The sequence below is a fragment of the Juglans regia genome, chromosome 7, assembly GCF_001411555.2.
Source record: "Juglans regia cultivar Chandler chromosome 7, Walnut 2.0, whole genome shotgun sequence".
Lineage (NCBI taxonomy): Eukaryota > Viridiplantae > Streptophyta > Magnoliopsida > Fagales > Juglandaceae > Juglans > Juglans regia.
In genome coordinates, this window is record NC_049907.1 from 11353803 (window position 1) to 11380249 (window position 26447).

The following is a 26447-nucleotide window of genomic DNA, read 5'->3' on the forward strand; positions in this document are numbered from 1 at the left end:
AGTTTTTTATACGAGTGGCACGTGGAGATCCTATAGATTTGCCACTGCACATCTTTGAGAGGATTCGTTACGAGGAGAGCATCGTCTCACAGATAATCTCCCATACGGTGTCCTAATCAGCCGACTATTACTTGCACGGGGAGTGCCAACCCATACAGATGAGCGGGTCAAAGATCAGATCAGCCCCCTCGACATGACCACGCATCGACATAGCATTGGATAGGCGAGGGGACGTCAGCCACCCCCTGTAGAGGATTTAGTTCCTCTGACGCAGCCTGAGCCAGGTAATGTGGGGAGTAGTAGTCAGCATACGCAGACTACATCTGCAGGAGATGCGCGGCCTGCTTGGGTTGATGCGATCATCTCACAGCTGGCTACGCATATCGATCATAAGATCGATCGATCGCTCGAGGCTGTATCGGCGTCTGTTGTCGAGCTCACTCATCGTGTAACTATCCTCAATGACAAGGTTGATACCTTAACTGAGGAGGTACGGAGTTCGACTTTCGCGGACAACGTTATCATCTGACTGTTGTTTACTACATTCTATCATATTTTGTGTTTTATTTTTAATATTTGTAAGGAAAAATATTATTGAATATTTCTATCGTTTTTTAATTTCAATTTTTAATCTTCTTTAATGTTATATTTTCCAACTTTAATACTAAATCACTGCATTTCAAATATATATAAACATAAATATATATTTATATATTACAAATTGTGTGTATATAAATATATACAAGTCAATTTTTTAGACTTGTTCATAAATTATGCACAATAAAAATCACATAATTTTTAAATTAGAGTCATATTTAATTTAAATTTACAATGAACGTTAATTAATAACGTTCGAACGGTTGCGCCAAAATATTTCACGTTCGCACGTAAACAGCCACAACGTTCGAACGTATATGTGACGTTCGAACGTAAATTTCCCATACGTTAGAACGTAAAAAAAAATCACATCTGTCTTTAGTGACGGTTTCAAGAAACTGTCACAGAAAATACATTTTAGTGACGGTTTAGAGACTGTCACAATTTCTCAACCGTCACTAAAAAGTATAATTGTGTTGTAGTGTATATGCTACGAGCATTTAAAATATAATTGTAAAATAGTTATAAAAGAGTTTGTAAGTTTATCATTTTCTTATATTATAATATATATATATATATATAAAGAATTATATATGATAGACTCCTTGCTTTTCTTAGCTCTTTAGAACTTCAAACGGCAGATGATAATCATTTTTATTGCAAATAATTTATTATAAATGTTCATTTTTCCTGTAATACCTGCAACGTCTATCACAGGGGAGAGAGAGAGAGAGAAGCGCACAATTGATCACCATCTATGATTAAGCATATATTAAGTGAGTATGATCACCAGGTAGCTAGCAATTAGATTAAGAACACATGAATAGAGTAAGATCGATCATATCATTCAGAAGTAAAGCTGGCGGCCAGGCGCTTGACTTGATCATGATGACCTAATTTTGCATTGAAAAAATAATTAAGTAAGGTTCTATCGTGAGTTTTAGAGATCAGCAGAAGAGAAAACAACAACTCAATGGGTATCTTTGCCGCTGCAGTACTGCTTCATTAGCAGTTGTCGAGTCAGCTGGCATCGAGGTTAACGCAGTCCTAAACAGTATAATTAGGTCTCTCTCTGATCTCTCTCTCTCATTCAATAATAATAAAATAGACACCAATATTGAAAAGGAAGTAATAATATATTTGGTGTTTGATCCGCATTAATTAATGTTAGAGCATTTTAGTAACACACATGCATGCATGCCATATGGAACGTAATGCATGTAGGAAAGTGGAATTATAACCTTATATATTTAGCACATCTTCAATGCCAAATACATGCAAAGGTGGGGGTATAATAAAGTGTCGGTGAATTAGGTATCAGAATAAATATATGTTTGATTAAGCAATATATATAGTTTAAACTATTCTCACAATTTTGGGGTAAGGGAAAATTAAAGTTTAAAATTTTTAGTCGATCAATGATCTTACATTACATGAGCTTATGTGTCTTATCAAAGAAATTGTTAAATAATTTAACATGAATATTAATAATTAGATTTTCAATTTTCTATGATCCATGATAATAAAATAGTAACAGTTAGAAAACGTACCTCCCTCCATTACAGTTTGATAGAGAACCTGACCTGACTATGAGAGAAAGATCACCCTAATAACTTTACTACCAAATATCTCCCGATGGCTAAAGACACAATGATGTTGTAGGTGAGAACCTTTAACCCCTCAGTACTATTTATAGACTTCTAGCCATCAAAAATCTAGAGACTTTGTATCCCACTATAATTAAATATAGAGTTAATTTTATCTTATTAGAGTTAATCTTATTCCATTGTAACTCATCAAGTATTGAGTTATTCTAAACCTATTAGGATATGGGTGTGTGACATAGAGTTTAAATATAACTCTTACATTCTCTCACTTAACCCATACGCCCATAAAATAATATTTTTCATTCATGGGTTTATTATAAAAAAGTAACCATACTGCACAAATTCATTTCTAGAAAACTTTCATAGTTCAAAATACATTACATGAGTTTTGTAATATCAATATCAAACCAGCTACCAATGCGAGTCATGGCGATCCTTTGTTATATGACTAACAAATTCCCTTCCATATACCACAACACTAGTAACTTAATTCAATAGATCTTTAATTGAGAGAATTAAGGCTTATACTATAATGTCTTGGGTTCCAATTCATGTCTATTGTAGACATTATCTTGTCATCATTCATTTACACCACTTAGTGTACATATAAAGTGGAAAGACAAGAAACCAGAAACAACTATAATAGATATCTTTCAATGTCCACTAAACAAAATACTTAGCATATCAATGATCTCTTTAACATGTTCACATTATGGATATAAGCATATGACCCATCTTTTTAACGTGTCCTTTAAAGTACAATTATTAACACATTATTGTTATGGACATATTTATTTTTGTACTTTCCCCTTAACACTTAAGTATTTAAAATCTCATTAAATACTTATCATTTGGAGAAAAATATTCTGAGAAATTCTTGCAATATTTTCTTAGCGGCTTGGCTATAAGTTGACAATTCCAAGTTCTAAAATAAATTTCCGCAATCAGATACCATTCATTGTGGCCTCAAAGCATACCACAAACTCGGTCCCTATTGCACATGAAGCAATAAGATATTTGCATCATACTTTTCCATAAAATACCCCTACTAGATAGCAAAATACATAACTCTAACTTTGTTTTCCATCATTAGAGTAACCCACAAAATAGGATCTGAATATCTAGTTGCTTTAAGAGTTTTAGTTTTTCTTAAGGTAATAATATAATCTTTAATTTCTTGCAAATAACCTTGCACTCTTTTCACAGCTTTTGGGTCAGACATCTTTGGGTTACTTTGGCAACAACCAATAATGCCAACTGAAAAACTGATATTCAACCTTATACAAGTTTTTGCAATCATCAAATTTATTATAACAATCATATACAGAATTTCCTTAACAACTTAATCAATTCGTGGACACTGTAAAATAATGAGCAAGTCACATTTTATTTTTATTGAACAACAATTCTTCATGTAAAATCTTCCAAAACTCAATGCAACTATACTGAGGCAATCTTAACAGTTATCGTCTTGGTGTTAAAATTCAATCCCAACTACGAATGATGTCACATTCATAAATTTCATTTTTAAAATTATTTATAGATATAACCTTAATCTCGTACTACAAACCACGGTTTATACTGGCCAAAATGTCATATACATGAATGACCATAAATATAAATACACTCCCACTGATCTTAAGGTATATAAATTAACAATAGATATTTTTCTCAAATCCAAAAAAAGTATTGGTATTATCAAATTTCAGATACCAATTTTTAAAAAATATGTTACATTTTCTAAGTAATTATTTTATTCATTTTCTTAGACTTCAAACTTTCACTCTATAATTTTTTTCACATCTATTTGATGTAAGTCTATACCATAATGATCCTTAATGAGTTCTTTCTGGTTTATTAGAAATCTATTTTTAATAAATACTCATTTCTGTGTGAAATCCTTAATTACAAGTCTGACTTTATATCGTTCAACATTACCTTTAAAGTCAGGATTTTGTCTCCAACACCCATTTACATTCAACTTTTTATATATTTCTAAAAATTTAGATGAAATTACAGACTTTACATTGATTCATGGATTTCAATCACAATTTTATGCAACTGTCTTTAATAAAATCGCTTATTTTTATAACTTGTCAAAACATACGTGGGCCTTCATTTATTTCTATGTCAAATTCAAATTTTAAAAATATACCACGTAACCTAACCAAAAATCAAATCAAGAATATCATATGAGATTACCTGTTCTGATGTCTCCGTGGCCAATTTTTTAATGTTGTTTCTCTAATGAGGTAGATAATCGTTTGTTTGTTGTTTTATGTTTTCATTGAGATAATTAAAAAAATGAACTACAAGCATTTTTGAAGTACAAGAATTCACTTCACGACAATTACATCTCTAGTTTCTATACTCCCACTATTTTTCCAATGTAAGAAATTTTACATTTCAGTTTTCTCAAAATTCAAACTATGAATAGAGACAATACAATCTAAATCATTTTGATCTCCATAAGTAATCAATAATATACCCAATAACTATTTTGCGATCCAATTGTGGCACCCTCGACCTCCACGTGTGATTTGGATAGAGTCATGACGACGAGGTGCTGACCGCATCAATCACACACCCCTAGCGCAATGTGAAGGCAAGTGTGTGTAAGCATGCAACTTAAAAGTGTATAGTTATAAATGCAGCAAAGAAGCAAAAAGGGGTAGTCTGAACTGCTAAGAGTACCAGAAATTTAAATTATAAACTCCAACAAAATAATCTATAAATTAATATAGTCATCTAACTAGATAAAAGAGAGCAACATCATATCAACAACATCACATCAACAACATAAGGAAGAAGACCCCAGGTCTTCACTCCTCAGGTGGGGCCAATCCTTCAAGGTCAAAATCGTTCTCTACATCGACGTATACGGTTCTGAGGAACCGAACTGCGGGTGAGGATACCATAGTGAGATTTCACAATCTCAGCAAATAAAACCAATAGAATGACACCCAAAAATACAAATATAGGAAAATATAAGCATTACATAGCAAACGAAAAATTCGAGATCTTTCTACCTTACCAAAAATTTAATAACATCGATTTCATTCTCAATAATTATAGAAAATGCCACGCATGCCAAAAATCCACATTTCCATCCATTTAATCACTGTATGCACCATGGTCTCCCCTAAAGACCATCCGGACACCCTGACTCTCTTCGCCACACCACAGGTAACGACCATGCATGTGATTTCGTAATGAACGATGCCAAGCTCCGCACCCAGCGCGCACGTACGTGACTAGACACCCTTTAGCCTCTATCGGTAGAGAGGCCACGGATTCAGCACGAAAGCGTTATCATCTCGACTGAACTCGTTGTCACTAGGCGAATACCCAGGGGACGTCACTCAGCTTTACATGCCCCCAAGTGACCAGAGAAGCTCCCCTGGGATACCGAGATGGGGTCGTAGTACGCACACCCAAAGAACAAAGCACAATTCATACAACTTAATGACATGCAATAAACAAAATGCAATTATGGAACAAGCAATTATTGGATGACAAGTCATAGCAAAGTACGACAACAAACACAGTATAACAACACAAATTTCACAGTTCCACATTTTCACAACTACATGCGATTCTCAACACTTCCCCTGACCCTCAACCAACAATTTATAATCAACTATAGTTATGATCCCAATGCTCCACAAGCCCTTAGCCACTTAACCAAACACAACCAAACTACAATAGAAACACAATTTTCTAGTGTCATTATTCTGAGGGTCGATCTAGGGTTTTACTTACAACGCGGAAGGCAATCTTGGATGATCGGGTAGGTTGTCTAAGGTATCTCATGTGTGCATGCATGTCATACGGTAGTGCTAGGAGTGGCAGCAGCGACGGCACACAATGGACAACGACAGATCCAGGTAGCACATGAGACTCGACAGTTGGGAATATAGTGGGTGGCAAATCTGATGAAAAGAAAGGGTGGACGAAGGGAATCTCGCAGCAGAGGGTGGCGGTGGGCAATGACTCCAAACTCTATGGGAGATTTAAGCTTGGGTTGGGTAGATTTCAACGAGGAAAGATGTCAAGTGGAAGGGAAAGGGTGAGGAGTGGCCTGACTACTACCAGGAAGCTGCTCGGGGTGGCGGCCCATGGTGTAGCTAAGTTCAAAAGCTCAGCGATGCTGGTGAGTTTCACAGTGTCGACAGTCAAAACTGCAGAGAATGGCGTGGTAAGAACCATGACAAAAGGTGCAGACCCTGGCAAGGCGTCTAGATTGAGGGAACAGAGAAGGATGTGGGGTACCATGAGAAAGAAAGGTAGTTAAGGTGTGGCTTGCAGTGGTTGATGGCTGCAATGTTTAGATTGAGGGAATAAAGGAAGTGAGACAGAGGAAAAGTGAGTGAGAGAGTGAGAGAGTGAGAGATGTACGGGAAGAAGGGCATGACCAAGATAGAGGAATCTGCTGGGACTTGAGGTTGTTCGGTGATGATCAGTGGGGCATGACAACAATAAGGGCGGCAGCGGGGTGGCTGTTGGAACATCACTGCGATAGGAGATTGAAGCCTTACGGGTGGCTGCTTGAGACATCGACGATGATAGTGGTGTGGGGCACAGCTATGGCAGAGAGGGAAGATGGCTCTGTGTGTGTGAGAGAGAGAGAGAGAGAGAGGGTTGTGCGAGGCTTACAAGTTGCAGGATTAAGAAAATGGGAGAGAGAGAGAGAGAGAGAGAGAGAGAGAGAGGGCTAGGGTGTGCAGTGTTGAAGGGAGAAGAAGGGGGAAGAAAAAACGTTTCAGGGTTTTCTTCCCTTAAGCTAAAACAACGTAGTTTCAGGGGAATGAGCTGGGTTCACTTGCATGGGTTGGGCTAGGCTAGCACGCACGCACACACACACACACACCCACGAGCTACACCCGTCTCTCACACCCACACACACAAAAAATCCACTTAAACAACATGATAGGCTTCATCGTACTAAAGAAACACATATAGTCTTAGGCTTTACATCCTCCCCCACTTAAAAAGAATTTCTTTCTCGAAATTTACTTATCTAACTACAGTTACTATCAAATGGCTCATCAAGCTAATAATCTTTGTGTTTACCTCCATAACTTCTTCTAGTATTAGCATGACTAGTTCTTCCAATAGTATATCACGTCTAAAACCTCATGGCAAGCCATGCAGTTCAAAATCTCCACTCAATAAGAAACTACTCTACTACACCCATGGATCCTCATGCTTCAATACCTCATAAATTAGGTTATGCTATCCATTTTTTATGCCTAAGCTTCAACTTCCAAGCTTTTATTGTACACCACACTTTGGTTACCTATTAGTCTCTTCTCAAGTTAACCATTAATTTCCATAATTCCACCAACCGAACGTTCAATCTCCAAAGCAAAGTATAGCCTCAAATTTTAAATCCCTATTTGACCTCAAGTCACAACTAATTCCTAAAGATAATCACAAAAATTATAGCCAAGCATCATTTCATAAGTATCACACTTCGACTACGCACTCAGATCACCTCACCAAAAAGCCTAAGGCTAAAATCTCTTAAATTTAACACTATTGTATCGAATCCACTTCAACGCCTACCCAAGCAACCCCTTCCACACTTAAATGAGACAAAGACCCCTACTCTACGAAATTCATACCCACTCACATAAATTAGGAGTCGATCTCTTGCATCCTTAGTCAAAACCAATACTCCACGAAAATGCACATGTGATGAATTACAACATTCTACTACCAACCGACCTAAGTATTCCAAATGCCGAAAACAATATCAACATATCAATGGGTAAGGTTTTAACGCTTAAAAGAGTCTACCTAGAACATCATTTCCAACGGTTTCCTTGAAGTGATCTAAAAACTTAGAATCCCATAGACTAAGTCAAGCCCATGCGGCGGATAAGGCTAAGTTGTCAAAGTAAAGCGGTAATAAGTCAAACGTGATGTGGTGAAAGTTGGGATTTACTCTAATGCTTCCAATCAGTGAAAGAAAATTGATCTAATGAATGAAATCACAATTAATCACAAAAGGTTGTTCCACCAAGTGACTAGGGAGTGAATTTGATTTGAAATGGAACTTAGAAAGTTGCAATAAGGTAGTTGGGTACACATATACTATTGATCAATTCTAAGATGAGAGTATCCTCACACCCAACTTCATCTAGGATGTGCCTATCAAATCGAAAGTCTAAGCATTCCATCTAAATTATGCAGCGAGCTCAAAAGGTCCAACACTAAGCAAATCGACCCTATGACAATCACCCCGACATCATATACTTTAATGCCCATCACCTTCAACTAGCATAATTTGGCTGTAACTAAACTCTATAACAATCACCACTAGAGTCCACCGAGATATAACCAAAGTTTGCCTTAGATATAATCTAGTCCACCCAATCCTATTCTCAAACTAACCTGATCGCCAACACCATTACGCAACATATCTTCTCCATCAATCCGCTGAACTTATATCCTTAGAATCCAAAAAACTCATTTCTAATATCCTTGAATGTGATAAGACTCATTTCCTAAAATCTATCGACCCTATAACCTCAAGTCCAAAAATAATCATTTTCCAAAACAAATACATTCTACAACTTTCTACAAATACATTCTACAACTTAAAATCTACATAATCGATACATTTGATTCTCATTCAAAAAAAAAAAAATCCATTTCTTAAAGTCTCCAAATCTACAACTTAGATTAGATCAAACTTGCATACTAAGCCTGCAAAACCTATAGTCTCAAATCTTGTTAGAAACCATTTCTTAAAGTTAATAACTCTAAACCTCTAATCTAATAAAACCTCCTCTTAAAGATTGCAAATTCTTAAACCCCAAATGTTACTAAATCGTTTCACAAAGTCCGCAAAAGTCTAAGTCTTCACATCGAATTAACTCATATAAGAAGTCTATAAAATCCACAACCTCGAATTTCAAATATCTTGTTTCATAAATTCTATAGAATCTAAAACCATAATTAATGTTACCATTAACAACTTATCACTTTTGACTCTACCCCAACAAGATCGACTAGATCACATCATTTCCCTTCAAGCTTCGATATTTCAAATCCAAGCCTAATTGCTAAAAGTTCAAACCGACTATAATAAAGGCTCATGTCTATCATACTAAAACTCCCAACTAACGTTGAAAAAAATAAATAAATAAAAAAATATCTCTATGTCTAACTACACAGATTTTCAAACCTATCTTGCAAAGATTGAAGCCTAGAATTTTTGGTACTATACCTAAGTGACTTATGGATTTATCCAGAGCCATAAAAGCTCTGATACCACATGTTCCTCAACCCTCACGTGTGATATGGAGGGAGTCGCAATACCTAGGTGCTGACCGCACAGATCACACACCCCAAGCGCAACGTGAAGGCAAGTGTGTGCAAGCATGTAACTTAAAAGTGTATAGTTATAAATGCAGTAGAGAAGCAAAAGGGGGCAGTCTAAACTGTTAAGAGTACCATAAATTTAAATTACAAACTCCAACAAAATAATCCATAAATTAATACAGCCATCCGACTAGATAAAAGAAAGCAACATCACATCAACAACATAAAGAAGAAGTCCCCAAGTCTTTACTCCTCAGGTGGGGCTGGTCCTTCAAGCTCATAACAGTCCTCTGCATCAAAGTCTAAGATTCCGCAGAGCGGAGCTACATGTGGGGACACCATAGTAAGATTTCACAATCTCAGCAAATAAAACCAATAGAATGAAACTAAAAAATACAAACAGGGGAAAATATAAACATTTCACAGCAAAGGAAAAACTTGAGATCTTTCTACCTTACCAAAAATTTAACAATACCAATTTCATTCTCAATAATTACATAAAATGTAATGCACACCAAAAATCCACATTTTCACAACTACATCTGATTCCCAACGCTTCACCTGACCCTCAACCAACAATTCATCACCAACTACAGTTATTATCCCATCGCTCCACAGGCCCTTGGCCATTCAACCAACAAAACTAGACTATAATAGAAACACATTTTTCCAGTGTTAGTATTCCAAGGGTCAGTCTAGGATTTTACTTACAATGCAGAAGGAAATCTTGGATGATCGAGCGCCCTATCTAAGGTATCTCGTGTGTGCGTGTGTTTTGTAAGGTAGCGCCAAAAGTGGCGGACCACAGCGGCGGCACACGATGGACAACGACAGATCCAGGCAGCACATGAGACTCTACAGTTGGAAATATAATGGGTGGCAGATTTGATGAAAATAGAGGATGGATGAAGGGAATCTCGTAGTGGAGGGTGGCGGTGGGCGGCAGCTCCAAACTCTAAAGTGGGATTTAGGGACGGGTTGGATAGATTTCAAGGGGGAAAGAGGCAAGTGGAGGGGAAAGGGTGGGGGGTGGTTTGATTGCCACTAGGAAGCTACTGGGAGTGGCGACCCACGGTGTGGCTGGGTTCAAAAGCTCAGCGATGCAACTGAATTTCATAGTGCCAACAATCAAAATTGTGGATAATGGTGTAGTAAGAACCATGACAAAAGGCGCAAACCCTGGAACGGTGGCTAGAGGCAAACCACAAGCGAGAGAAACCAAGGAGTGATGTGGGGTACCATGAGAAAGAAAGGTAGTTGGGGTGCGGCTTGCGGTGTTTGATTGCGGCAACGTTTAGATTGAGGGAATAGAGGACGTGAGACAGAGAAAGAATAAGTGTGAGTGAAAGAGATCTACAGGAAGAAGGGCATGACTGAGATAGAGGAATCTGCTGGGGCTTGAGGTTATTCAGTGGTGAGCAACAGCGACGCATGACAACAACGGGCAGCAGCAGGGCAGTTACTGGAACATCGCCGCAATAAGAGGATGAAGCCTTACGGGTGGTTGCTTGAGACATCGCTGATGACAGTGGTGTGGGGCATGGCTATGACAGAGAGGGAAGATGGTTGTGTGTGTGTGTGTGTGTGTGTGTGTGAGAGAGGGAGAGAGAGAGAGAGAGAGAGAGAGAGAGAGAGAGAGAGAGAGAAAGGGTTGTGCAGGGCTTACAAGTTGCGGGAAGAAGAAAATGGGAGAGAGAGAGAGAGAGGGGTTGGGGTGTGCAGCCCTAGAGGGAGAAGAAGGGGGAAGAGAAAATGTTTCAGGGTTCTCTTCCTTTAGGCTAAAACGACATAGTTTACGGGGAAGGAGCTGGGTTCACTTGCATAGGCCGGGCTGGCTCACACAAACCCAAGTTCTGGGCATGTCTCTCACACCCACATACAAAACAAAAATCCACTTAAACAACATGATGAGCTTCATTTTATTAAAGAAAACACATATAATCTTGGGCTTCACACCAACTTTCTTTCATTTGGATTGTAAAGTCTTACTTTAAATTGACTATTCATACATGTATACGCCTTTAATCAAGTATCCTATCACTCCACAACTCAAACTAAGTCTTGAGACTACTTACTAGGAACACAATTTAAGATATATGTCATTGTCACAAATTATGTTTCAAATTCTATTCCACAAATTGTAAAAAAATTTCATAAATCATTTTTCATTTAGTTCCAATACATGCCTCATGAGTGAAAAGGAAAAATTTTAACAAAAGCACTATAATGAAAGCATGAAAAATAAAATTTTTATTAGAAGGAAAAATGGAATAAACATAAATGACATTTTGAAACAATTTAAAAATTTGAACATTTGTGCTCGAGTTCAGCCACCAAAATAAGTATCAACATTTATACAATTTGATTTGAAACTTATATAGACAAAATAAATATGAACATTTGCACTCAAGTTTAATCTAATAAGAATGTATAAACATATATAAGATCTAATTCGAAACTTATATAAGAAAAAGGTTTACCCTTCCCTTCAAATCATATCTTATGCTTAGGGCACTAAAATCTTTATGTGTCTTTGTTTCTTTCAAACTTCAGTTGACACAATTATTATATTTTCATCACCATTATTTCCTTCATTCCCCAAAAGATAGAAATGATTTTTCATACAAATTAGTAAAATAAGTTTGTATCTAGCTAACAACCATGCTACCAATTTGTTCATATCTCATTATTTTAATGAAATAATAATGCCTTTGAAGTAAACTATTATGTACAAAACTAAGAAATTCCTATAATTTGATATGTAGTAACTAATTCAATCTTCTTAAATATTATACTTTTCTGAACCTTATCATTATTCTCAATAATAATTTGTGTTAGAGTTAGAATAAATAAACTAGGGTCTAAAACTCTTAGTGTAAATTTGGCATGCTCATGGTTCTCTAAACTAGAGTTTATTCTATACAGGAAACGTTGTAAAGATATTCATATGCTTACTGCAAAAAAAAAGTATTTTAATCACATTAATGGTTTGAGTTCGACACTCACATACAATAACAAAATTTAAGTCATTATAGATGAACTTGTAAGACCCAGCCACTAACACCCATGCACGTGGTTCACGGTTCCATAAACTGTCGCACGGGTTCATGCCTTACGTCGTTTATGTTCACGTTCTTATTTCCATTTCCATGCAGGTCTGTTCCTCATTTTCCCTATAGGTTTTTACCCTTTACTTCTTATAGTTTATACATATATGTTATACATCCTTGACCTAGTCTTAGTGCCACTACTTCTCTTCATGCTCTCAGCCCCTCATCTTGTCTGAATCTCCACCTCTCACTGTGAATCGCAGCCAAACCATATTGTGCGCACCAGACATCACTCCCCCGCACACACCAAACTGTGGAGCTCAGTTGGCAACCAGTGAACTGCCGCCACAAGCCGACCCACGTACTGCCGTCCCACCCAGGGAAGCCCACGCAGGTACCTCAGTCAAACGTAGTTCTTCCCCAGCCGTGTGCCACAGTCTCTTAGAGTTTCACGTTTCCCAGTTGTCGGCTAAGACCCTTCCCCTGTTTTTACACCAAGAAACAGAGGAGGTTTTTCCCCCATCCGTGTGCCACCAGCCTACCAACCCACGGCGCTAGCCGTCGTCGCACCTCCCTCAATCTGCCTCGTGCCACCACGACCTCTCGGTAAGCCTCCAACCGCCCTTGCTGCATCTCTCATTTTCGGTTTTGCTCTCTCTGCCTCTCACCCGCTCACCTCGCCCTCTCTTCTTCTATCGTGCTCAGCCCAGCTTGGCAGTATCTCTGCCGCACTCCTGCTTCTCAGCCGCATCCCCACAATCCTGCCAGCCAGCCCTATCGCACCGTACTCCTCCACACTTGCTTCGATCTCCTTGGAGTAAGCCTCTATCACTGCAAGTTCGTAAGTTTTCTTCTTTCAGTTTTGTTCATATGAGTTATATATATATATATATATATATATATATGTATGTATATAAGTTATTAACGTAATAGTTGAAGTGTTATTAGCAGTGTATCCTAAATGTATGTCCCAGACTTCTATTTTCGAGTGAGAGGTCCATTTGAGTTTATGTTAAATGGATTTTTTTTGTTTTGTTTTAAGCCTCATGAAATATCGTATTTGTGTAGATGAAATATTTTTTTTTAAACCCATTTTAAGAGAAGAGTTTCTCATGAATTTTTTATAAGAATTTTTTTTTAGGTAGTTAAAGTATCCTATCAATGGGTAATACGTTCTTGGTATTTTGGATATTTTAATATTAGTATTTATTAAGTTCCATAATTATCATAATACTTGTTCGATTAAATTCTTGTTCAGTATGAATTCGATTAAGTGGATATCGATGGTTTTGAGAAATGATGCCATTTTGAGGATATGAGGATTTTAGGTTTGATGAATTTAAAATAGGTTATTCTAACATTTTAGGCTTAGATATTGAAGTACGTGATCGACTAAAAATTTACGGAAATTACGTGATTCTTTTATAAGTGACGATTAATATTTTTGTTCGGCATTTTTGAGAAAATTTTTCGAAAGCTAAGAAGGCTAGGTAAGTGGGGTTCCTATGCTAGGTTTTTATACGGACTATTGAGATTGAGGTTGACTTTCTAAAAACTCTGCATATTTTGTGATGAAATGAAAACTTGAGAAAAATCAACCTCGGTCTTTTATTTGCATCACTCATGAAATCTGTACGAAAAAGAGGAAATATTTTCTGACATGCATTGTGTAGACATGAGCAATATTTGACATTTTTATGAAATATGCAAAAGAGCGAATATGATATCATTGAGATTTTTATGCATGTGATATGAAATGATTTGGATCTGTTTTTAATCAAATGGAAATGATATGAATATGTTTCGCACTTGTTTTGATATGATATGGATATGATAAAACTTTGGCATACTTATCTGTTCTGAATATGGTTCTAATATGATGATACTGGTTCACGTGATATGGTTGGTACCACCATGATATGATATGATATGAGTACACCCACTTTGGAAACAAAGTGGTCTTTTTACGTGTTCTTTCTTGTGTTCACACTCGGGGCTCCGAGATTGAAAAATGGGAAGTTCACCACATGATACTGCCTAGTTTGGTCACCGGGAATAGCACAACCCTACCACGGGGGTTAAACATGGTATATGATATGATATGATAAGATGAAGATGTTCAGTTATGTTATGCCAAAGCGTTTTTAAATATGAAATGAATCCTTAAATATGAATTGTTGACTTTGAGTATGAAAAGATTGAAAAGTCGCTCTGATTTTCTGATAACACATTTTTCTGAGATCTGCATATAAAAATAAAATGTTTTTGTTTCTGCATACTGAACTTTCTGAAAAGGCTCATGTTTACATACTAGTATATGTTCTCTGCTTACTGAGTTGTTGATAACTCACCCTTATCTCCAAATATGTTTCAGATAATTTTGATGCAACAGCTGAGAATCAAGAATAGGGAGTACTTGCAAGTTTTGTAGATCATAGAAGACTAAGTGCCTTAGGGTACAATGACTTTTGAAAGGTCTTTTGGTAGCATTGATATTTTATGTGACTTTGGTATGTTAAGTAATGAATATTTCTAGTCTTTGTGGAAAAGTTTATGTATATCAACGAGACACCACTGATGTGCCCTTACGTTGGAACATGGATATGTGTGTGGAACAAATAGGTTAATATGTTATGGAGACTTTGGTTTATTTTAAAAGTATTATTTTTGGAAATGATTTTTAGGTGATATGAGTTAACTCTCCGGACCCTCTAGGACGGAGCGTTACAGAACTGATAGTATCATCGAGATCCCTCCTTTGGGAGTGAACTCTAACACACAAAATATTTTCTCTAATTTAACTTCTATAGATAAACTAGTTGTGTCATCAGAATTCTCATTTGGGAGTAAATTCTGATATACAAAGTATTCCCTCCAACCTTAAATTATGTGGATGAAATATCTCTATCACTACAATTGTCCTTTAGGAGTAAACTCTGGCATACAAATTGTTCACCCCAACTTTACTTTGATAGATGAACTAGTAGTCACATCAAAATCCTCATTTGAGAGTAGATCTTAACACACAAATTATTCACTCAAAATTTACTTTAATGAATGAACTAGTAGTGTCATCAAAATTCTCATTTGGGAGTAGATCTTGACACACACAAATTGTTTACTCCAAATTTACTTTAGTGGATAAAGTTTTGATGGATGAACTAGTGGTATTATCAAAATCCTCGTTTGGGAGTAGATCTTGACACACAAATTATTCACTTCAACTTTCCTTTAATGAATGAACTAGTAGTGTCATCAAAATCATCATTTGTGAGTAGACATTGACACATAAATTGTTCACTCTAACTTTACTTTAATGGATAAATTAGTAGCGTCATCAAAATCCTGCTTTGGGAGTAGATCTTGACACAAATTGTTCACCCCACCATATCTACCTTACTATGGACTTTCATGATTTTTCAACAAAATTTAAGAAAATGATCTTCTACCTTTAGGCAACCAATCTTTTATTTAATTTGGATGTAAATTATTTGCCACATATTGGATAAAAAATTATATATGGCAAAATAATTTAGATAAGAGCCAAAATAAATATTAAAGAATTCATACATGTATTTAACAATAATAACATGCACATAAAAGAAGAAAAAAAATTAATACATGTATTTGCATGAAAGAAAAATAAAATTTAATATATGTATTTAACAATAATAACAAGCATATAAAAGAAAATTAAATTAATTTTTTTTCTTTTATTAGGCTGGGCCACAACAGTGGCCCATTTATATTGGCCCGTTGGATTTTCTTTTCTTTATCTTGGGCTGAGTCGGAGCCCATTGCCCGACCCTACAGCCTTTCTATTTTCAAAGAAAAAACCCTAGGCTCTTTCTTCTTCCATCAGTAGTCGCCGCACCAAAGTTCTTCCAACTCTAGGCTGCCACAGCTGGGGGTGTTGTCGGCGAGGAGAGGACCGCATGGTGTCCCCGACCACCTCCTGCTTGCGACATCAAACTCATTGCCCCCCCCCCCCCTTTTTTACCAAAATATTATTGTGGCCAGTGGGCTTTGAAGCCTTCTGCTGCCATTACAGAGGTGCCGGCGAGGAAATTCTCAGCCTCCTCTCAGCACCAAACATTGTACTTCATGATATTGTTTTCCAAAAAAAATCCAACTCAAAGATGGATCGAGCCACCATACTAAGAATATATACGGTGGTGGTGACGGTTTCCCATCCCGGGGTGCCAACATGGCACTCCGACCACCTTGTGCCATCCCCTCTAGTCCCCACTCAGTGGCTCCACCTCTCTGATTTTCTTTTGTATCAACGAAAACCCAAAGAAAATCCTTATCAACCGATCAGGCTTCTCAACCCCTTTACACCGCCTTTTAAAGCCGCCATACGTCCCAAGTCACTAGTAAGGGACTTTAGCCACCTTACACCATATACTTTCAACACATATAGCAGCTCCTCAACTACCAACACAGTGCAAACAATGAGGGAGAAAATAAATCAAACCCTAGCAAAGATTGAAACAAATGCATTAATACTTCGTGGAATTGTGAACAATCATGTGGGAGTTTTTCTTTTACTAAAATATATCAACATAAAATGGGACCATAAATTTATCAAATCTTATATATTTTATCAAAACCACAAAAAAATCTATAACCTAAAGCTCTGATATCACATGTTAAATATTTTAACATGAATATTAATAATTGAATCTTCGATTTTCTATGATCCACGATAATAAAATAATAACAGTTAGAAAGCGTACATCTCTCCATTATAGTTTGATAAAGTATCTAACTTGAATATAAGAGAAGGATCACCCTAACAATTTTATCTCTGAGTATCTCCCGATAGTTAGAGGCAAAATAATGTTGTAGGTGAGAACCCTTAACCCATCAGTACTATTTATAGATTTTTAATCATTAAGAAATATAAAGGCTTTGTGTCTCACTGTGATTACATATAGATTTAATCTTATCTCATTGGAGTTAATTTTATTCCGTTGTGACTCATCAATTAAGTGATAACTATTGATCTATTCTAAACCTAATATGGGTGTGTGAGACATAGAGTTTAAATAAAACTCTTATATAAATAACTTAATTAGTTATTGAAATCACTAAACATTTGTACCTTTGTCCATTTAATACTTTATTAGGAAGATCAATTAATTTTAAAATAGTGACTATTGCACCCTTCAACCAAAAGGTGTCACGTCAGTATTTTTATGGTAAGTAAAATAGATTCATCCACGCAAAATCAAAATACACATTTATAATAAAATAAATTAAAAACTAAAACTTATGAAAAACATCTTTAAAATAGCGACCAACCATTGGGAATTGAAAGGCTAAGCCCGAAATTAAATCATTTATTAAACCCATCTTCATATGGTAATTATAATTAAACATCTACGAAATCGAAATACGCATCTGTGTGCAGAACTTTCAGTACGTAAGTCCACCTAACAATGTGAATTTCCATTTTGTTTCTTCGTTTATATATGTTTTTTGTTTTTGTTTTTATTATTATTTTATTTTATTTTTACTCTTGGAATATCATATTTGATAACTAGCTAGGTTCCGTTTGAATTCAGAGATGAGTTGAATAAAATATTCTTTAGACTATTATTTTTTTAATATTATTATTATGAGATTTAAAAAAATTGAATTATTTATTATATTTTGTATAAAAATTTAAAAAAAATTATAATGATAAGAAGAAATGAATTTTCAATCCAAACTGAGGCTAGCGCTAAATCTCTACAAGTGATAGCCGACGTTGTACACAACACGTTACACAACATCCTGTTGAAGGAGCTTGAATTGAGAGGTGAGTTGAGATCACCTCATTACTATTCACAAATATTCTCAACTTATCTTAGCTATCTCTACATCCTAACAAATAAATGATTTGCCAAAACAAACTTGCCCTAAAAGGACAGAAAGCACCACCAGATCAGGCGCCGATCAATTTATTTAATTTATCTTCGCACTTTCTGTTCTCCTCTAATTGAAGGCATTCGTGCTAAAATAATCACAGATTCATGATTCACTCGTGGAGTACTTATTTTAAGCAATTTGATTAATCAAGCGCCACTATCGACTGCATATATAATACACACACTTGATTGGCAACAACGTATAACATAGCAGCCTAGCCATATTGTAAGAAACAGAAACCATAAAAGCCTAATCCGTCCAATACAATGGCAATCAAGTCTCCCTAGCAGCAACCTCCGATTCATATATAATTTTTCTTAGTCTTGTCCAAAATGGTGAAGGAAAATGACCTGTCGGAGAAACTGGAATGGAGGATCAATTTCCCAGACGGGAAATCGAAGGTGTTGGTCCCAGAATCTGGGATTCTGGACAAAACTTGGGTTGGGTTAAAGGGTCTTCTTGGCAGGTTCATCTTGATGGTTTTGAGGTTCTTAGAAAATGCTTGGAATTTAGGGGTTGCAGAACCTAAGAAAGTCATCCACGGTGTCAAAGTAGGGTTGACCCTTTTCCTCGTTTCACTTTTTTACTATATGAGGCCTTTGTACGACGGTCTTGGAGGGAATGCTATGTGGGCAATTATGACGGTTGTCGTTGTTTTTGAATCGAATGTGGGTTAGTACTCCAAAAATACATTCAAATTCCTAGATACGCTTTTCTTCTATGTCTTTTGTAATCATCATCACTTCTGATGTATTACATAAATAACGTTATTTCGGCGCAGGTGCGACACTCTACAAGTGCGTTAATAGAGTAATAGGGACTTTTCTTGCTGGATCTCTTGCTTTAGGCGTTCAGTGGATTGCATGCAAATCAGGAGAAACTTTTGAGCCCATGCTTGTTGGAGTTTCAGTTTTCTTCTTTGGTACATACGTACTTGCATGTGTTTTCTTGGATAATTTTCTTTGCCAATTGAGAATTCCTGGAAAAAAATAAAGAAGCTTATACTTTCCTTTGTTTTGGTTGCATGCAGCTTCGGCAGCAACTTTCTCTCGATTTATTCCATCTGTGAAAACCCATTTTGACTATGGTACCATGATCTTCATCCTCACCTTCAGCTTAGTTTCAGTTTCTGGGTATCGTGCGGATGAAGTGTTTCAGTTGGGACACCAAAGATTATCAACTATTGCCATTGGGACCTCTCTTTGCATCGTTATCTCCATTCTCATCTATCCCATTTGGTCCGGCACTGAGCTCCACCTCTTGATCTTTCGTAACCTAGGAAAACTTGCCGACTCCCTTGAAGGTATAATATGCATGAACATACACTCCAATTTTCAGATCAATATCTTTTTAAGTTCTTATCAGAACATTGAGCGTTACAAATTGGAGAGAAATTGACATATGAATCAGTTAATTATGCTCCTCAAAAAAATTATAGGAACAGTAATAAATGTTGTAGTCGTGTATATTTTTCTTCTACTTGAGTCTCTCCGGACTCGAGGAGATCTTTCTTCTTAATTTTCTACATCAATAGAGCACTCTTTTTTTTTTTTTTTTTTTTTTTTTGAAAATATCAATAGAGCACTCTCAATACTTATTTATCTTATCCTTTTAAATACATCATCAAAATTTATTTTTTCTATTTTATATATTAACTTTTATAATACATCATACATCAGCTTATTTATTTTTTCTTTATATCATTTAAATATTATATTTTTTAATCTTTTTTACTTATTTCAAATATTATATTCTCTACACATCATATATTTCAAATATGTTTCTATGTTTCTATACATCATATATTTTGATATTTATAATATTTCTTTATGTATAACATAATATTTTAAATTACTTAAAAAAAAGAGTAAAACGATAAAAAAATATTTGTCTTTATTATTAACCATATCAAAACTTATGCATGCATAAAAGTTGAAGAAACTATAAATTGAGTGCTAGAGAGTAGAAGAGAGATAAGAGAGTGGGGCCTGTGCAAAAGTGATAAAAAAGGGTTAAAATAAAAATAAGATAAAAAAAATAAAAAAAAAAGATGATGAAATGAGAGAGAAATAATAAAAAATTATTTAGCAGAATGAACAGTAACCTCTATGTGTAGAAGATTTATTGTAATTAAATGTAAAATAAAAATAGAATAGATGATTCAATAGAATAGATTTTGACTATTTTTCTTATATTTTAAAGAAAGTATATTTTATAAAAACCATTGGAGCTGCTGTTTCTCTGTCAACTTTAAACTTAACAGGATGTGTGACCGAGTACTTCGAGGAAGACAAAACTGTGCCAGAAAGTGAGAAAGATGACAGTAAAAGAATACAAGGCTATAAATGTGTGCTTAATTGCAAGGGAACTGAAGAATCCATGGTAGGGCTGCTAACTAAATCTCAGCCTAGTGGGGTCAATTTGCTAGCAGTGATACAATTTGACTGCTCAATCGTTTTACTTTTTCCAATTTTCTAGGCCAAGTTGGCAACATGGGAACCTGGGCATGATCGGTTCAACTTCCGACATCCATGGAAACAATACCTCAAGGTTGGGGCCACAATGCGTAACTGTGCCTATTGCGTCGAGGCTCTCAACAGTTCCGTAAACTCAAAAAATCAGGTTAACCACGTCTTAGCTGGAATAAGAATCGTCAGGTTTTTAGAAAAACTGTTGATTTATATGGTATTTGTAATTTTGCTTACACATTTTAACACCATAAATATTTTCTTAGTTTTTCTTGCAATATGAATTCCAAAAATATTTGTGGTTTTTTACAGGCACCAGAGCATCTAAAGAAGCATCTCAGGGATGCATGCATGGCATTGAGCTCCTGTTATTCGGATGTCCTAAAAGAATTGGCCCTTACAATAGAAAATACCACCAAATCATCCAAGATAGATTTCTTGATTGGAGAGATGAACTTTGCTGTGCAAGAACTTGAAGACGCATTGAAATCTGTTCCTAATTCTGTCACTGAACCCGCAGAGCTGTCAACACTGGAAGCTCCCATTAATGAAGCCAATAGGGAACCCGTCACAAAAACAACCTTACCACTTATCGTGGAATTTCTTCCGTTGGCAACTCTAGTATCTTTGTTGATTGAGATTGCAGCACGAGTCAAAGAAATTGCAAATGCAGTAGACCAGTTGGCAGACCTTGCAAAATTCAAGCTTACTATGGATGAAAAACCCAATCAAAAGAAAACCACTAAGGAGCCAACCTCGGATGCACAAGATGATGAAACTACGAAGATTCCACAAAATTTAAGATGAAGAATAGTATTTCTCTATTGGGTAACGGGAAAATGAATTTTCTGTCTTTTGATAGGAACTGGCTCAGTTTATATATATGCTTTCCACTCTATATATATAGAGAGATTTCTTAGGATAAAAAATAAAAGAGAATAATGTTATTATGCCGTTGTCCACTTATTTTGGCCGCTCATGTATTTAATTTTTTTTTTATATTTTTTTCTTTTACTAAATAAGAAGTGACTATATTAGCGTATTGCTATTTTTTTACATTTTTTAAAAAAATATAAAAAATTAAAATTAAAAAATAGAATTTTGTCTATGAGCACGCCCAACCGTCACTGTTGTGTGGCACCCTAGCAGCACTCAAAATAAAACTATATTAAGGTTAAGTCTGATAGAAGAGTGGAAGTGCTGATCACTTTATATATAACGTACAGACATATAACTAATTAAAGTGATAAAATAAAAATACTCTATGTACGTAATGAAATCAACATATCAAAAAGCCATTTATATATATATATATATATATATATAATAATTAACTGCGTACTATAACTTTTAAACGAGTGCCAATGTACGTAACACTTTGATCTCCAAAACTTTAGTTTAAAAACTAATTAATTGCATCTTTACTCTCCTTGTTCACATTTGTTTCTATGCTATATATCGATGAGAAACCTCACTAACTTTACTTGAGTTAAGAGAAGGATCGATCAATGACTCTTTAAATAGTGCATCAAAGTAATTATGGTCATGATCAAGCATCTCAACTGAAAGGTTAATTAACTTATTTTAAAATCGAGAAAGATTCATGAATCTAGTCATTACAAAAATAAAAAAGAACAAGTGAGAAAAATACATCCATTAGGAAATCTAAGAGGCTATTAATTTTAAACGTGAATTAGTAACTTAATTAACTTTTATTTCTCATTCAATTCATGATTTAATATAAATTAAAATTATTATTTTATTATTTTATAATTTATATTCAATGGCATATTAAATAATATATTACTTAAACTCATTTAATAGAACTATAATGAAATAGTCGATGATATGATTTCAAATAATCGATATTTCATACCTTGAAAAATTATATACCACGTACATGGATAATATAAATATATATATATATATATATATATATATTATCAAGAATAGTATAGGGACACAATTAGAAGACAAGTGGTGCGTGCACAAGTTCATAATAAACTTTATCTTTTAAAAAAAATTGTTGACTATTGCTTTATCTTAGGTATAATCAAATTGAAAAAACAATAATATTTTTATTGTAGTAAATTGCTCGTGTCCGTACTAGTTCTCCCTCTATTCTAAACATACAAATATATATATATATATATATATATATATATATATATAATATTAAGGTTTCGGAAAGTGAGATGAGATGAGATGAGATGAAATAAAATGTGAATAACAGTGAAATAACTTGTAAATAGTAGTGAAATTGTTTGAGTTAATATATTTTATAGAGTTTTGAGAAATGGAAGAGAAAAAATTAAATAAAAATATTAAAAGATTATTTTTTTTAATATTATTTTTGTTTTCCAATTTGAAAAAATTGAATTTTTTTTTTTTTTTTTTTTTTTTGGAAGTTTGGAAAAATTTTAGTGATTAGATAAAAAAAAAAATAAAGATTTGAAATTTAAAAGTGTTTGTGTTTGTGGTGTTTAGATATTGAGATCAGATGAGTTGAGTTGAGAGGACTTTGCAATCCAAATTAGGCTTAGGGGATGCTTGGAGAATGGGATGAGATGAGAATTTTGTGAATAGTAATAATATTGTTAATGCCAAAAAATCGTACAACATACCGGAATAGGATAAAAAATCATTCTCGGCCAACATCAACGTTTTAGGCCTTCATTATTGTGGTCTAGAGCCCTCGGCAGTGGTACAGTGCGGTTGTATGGCGTCGGTATATACATCCATGGCAATGAAAAATAAATGCTGGGAAAATAAAAGAGAGGGAGACATGCAGATTTACATGATTTGGCATACTGTCTACATCCACGAGCGTTTGGGGAGAAGAAATCTACAATAACATGAGTATTTTACAGTCTCTCATAATCTCTCATTTCTCATTGTATAATAAAAGTCAAAGATCTATTTGCTTGAGGAGATCTTTGTTCTGGAGCTCTTGTCGCTAGGTTGAAGAAGCTGAAGATGTCCCATTTCTTGTCCAGTCTTATCCATTTCTATCCCTAACCTTGGGAGTGGTGAAGGATGGCAGCTTTATTCCACTCCTCATTGGCGTGTCTGACTTGCTTTCTTTCATTTCTCCGTTTTCTCTTTCTTTTCGTCTCTAACTTATTTTCTCTCTAACATCTTATTTTCCCTTATCCCCTCATTGTCTCTTTTTCCTCTCTCCTTCTGTTTTTCTCTATTGAGGGCCCATTGATGGGCTAGACCTAGTTTATCTGGGCCTGGGATATTTTATGCAGCTTAGTTGCCGGCAATTCTTAAAGTCGATTTGCTTAAAAAGAAGGTCTTGAGAATTTCTAAGATAAAATATACTATAAAGACAGTCCGTTGAAATTCGTAAAGAAATAAATTCTGGCAGGTGCACTTGATCGTCTCAGGTGTGAGTGTGGAGTTCAGTTTTGGCGGGAGATGGGTTCAACCTTGTCAAGTGCGAGTGCGGAGTTCACCTTTGGCTAGAGATCGGTTGGACTGCATAAGGTGCAAGCGTGAAGCTTAGTTTTGGTCGAAGATGGGCTCGACCGCATAAGATGCATGCATAGAGCTCGGCTTTGGCCGAAGATGGGCTCGATCGCTTAAGGTGCAAGCGCGGAGCTCAACTTTGAGCACGAGGATTAGGCAGTCAAGTCACTTGCACGACTATTGGTTGCCTGGGAGGCCGAGTGGTCCCTAACCTTTCCCTACCATGAGTTCTTTGCGAGGGAGGTTGGGCAGTTGAGCAACCTGACCCGCCTATTGACTCTCGGCGAGGAACGGGTAGGGTCGAGCGATCCTTGACCTTTCCTGTCCGTTAGTTCATTTTTATAATCGTTTGCTTGATAGGTAGCAATGATGTCAGTTATTTTTTTTTTTTTTTAATTCCGATGGCATTGCTGGCTTTTTGCCCCTCGATGTGAATCGCAGTTGTTATTCCCGTTTCGTTATTGATGTTTGTTGGTGGTAACCCGCTCTAAATGGTTAGGGAGCCCGTGAACCCTCTAGGTCCATCTTAGGTAGTGGTCAAGCCCGTTGACTCGTTTTCGAAGGTATCCCGTGCAAGGCGGTTGTGGAGCTTGGAGGCTTGTTCCCGAATGTAACCCGCCGACAGCGATTGTGGCACAAGTGTAACACTCGGCGTTTGTTACAGAACATGTTGTGCTAGTATTGTTGTCTAGAAGCGAGTCCAATGACTCATCTTTGCTGGTGCTAGGGTCAGCAAGTCAATGGACTTATCCCCGACCCAGCTTCGTGATGAGTCAAGGGACTCGACTTGATGGCATGAAAGTCGAAAAATCAAGAGACTTGTGTCTGACTAGTCGTCTGGAGAATTCAAAGGACTTGTGTCTAACTAACCATTTGGGCAAGTCAAGGTACTTGTGCTCGGCCCAACTTCATGGCGATTTAATGGACTTGGTTTGATAGCACGAAGGTCAGCAAGTTAAGGGACTTGTGTCTAACTGACTATCGGGGCAAGTCAAGGGACTTGTGCCTAGCCTAACTTTGTGGCGAATCAAAGGACTCGGCTTGATGCAACGAAGGTCGGCAAGTCGATGGACTTGTGTCCGACTGGCCATCTGGACAAGTCAAGGGACTCAGCTTGATGGCACGAAAGTCAGCAAGTCAAGGGACTTGTGTCCGACTCACCGTCTGGGAGAGTTAAGAGACTTGTGCCCGGTCCAACTTCGTGGCAAGTTAAGGGACTCGACTTGATGGCACGAAGGTCAACAAGTTGAGGGACTTGCGTCCGACTGGCCATCTAGGCAAGTCATTGGACTTGTGCCCAGCCCAACTTTGTGGCGAGTCAAGAGACTCGACTTTTTTGGAGCGAAGGTCGGCAAATCAAGGGACTTGTGTTCGACTTCTCATCGCAACGAGTCAAGGGACTCAGCTTTGTTGAAGAATACATATGTCCATGCTAAAAAGGCCAACTCAGTTAGGGTAAATAACCCAAATCACAAATGTGAGATTTGCAAACCTAAATCGCTTTGCTAGAGCATGGCGAAGGTTAGAGGTGTGTCGCTGACTTCTGTGGGAAGCCATGTTTTGATGATGATGAAAATTTGGGTGCCAGCGATGCCAAACAATTTATTCTGATGGAGGCATATTAAGACGCCTGAGTGATGCCCGAGTGGGGCATGTAGCCGGTGTTTCACACCACATGAAGCAATTTTGTTAGTAAAAATAAAATTCACATAAATTTTAAGGTAGACAAACTTGAAGCAGTTTAGCTGCCGCTGTAGTCGATCTTCGCTTGATTGAAGTTGTCCGCTGTTGGTTGCTTGTTGTGTTTTTCTCAAGTTTTTTTACCGTATCTCCACGCAAAGTTCATTTTTTGGAGCATGTGAATCTTTGTTGGAACTCCGTGGAGCACCAAGTAAATTGACCAACACATATTGTGTGGCTTTGATCACCTGGGTTGGATAAATGCAACGTGTGATCATCACGGCATCTCTCTTTGGCCGTGTAACTTCATGCGGCGGGTCGTC

The 26447-nt window shown here is 36.3% G+C and overlaps 1 protein-coding gene across 1 annotated transcript; it reads left to right on the forward strand.

Moving 5' to 3' along the window:
- Window positions 1-18834: 18834 nt before the first annotated feature.
- Window positions 18835-21777, forward strand: LOC108986601 (aluminum-activated malate transporter 10-like). Its single transcript, XM_018959272.1, has 6 exons — window positions 18835-19174; window positions 19284-19424; window positions 19533-19805; window positions 20766-20884; window positions 20981-21124; window positions 21283-21777. Exons 1-6 carry the CDS (start codon window positions 18835-18837, stop codon window positions 21775-21777), a joined length of 1512 nt encoding a protein of 503 aa, XP_018814817.1.
- Window positions 21778-26447: the final 4670 nt, after the last annotated feature.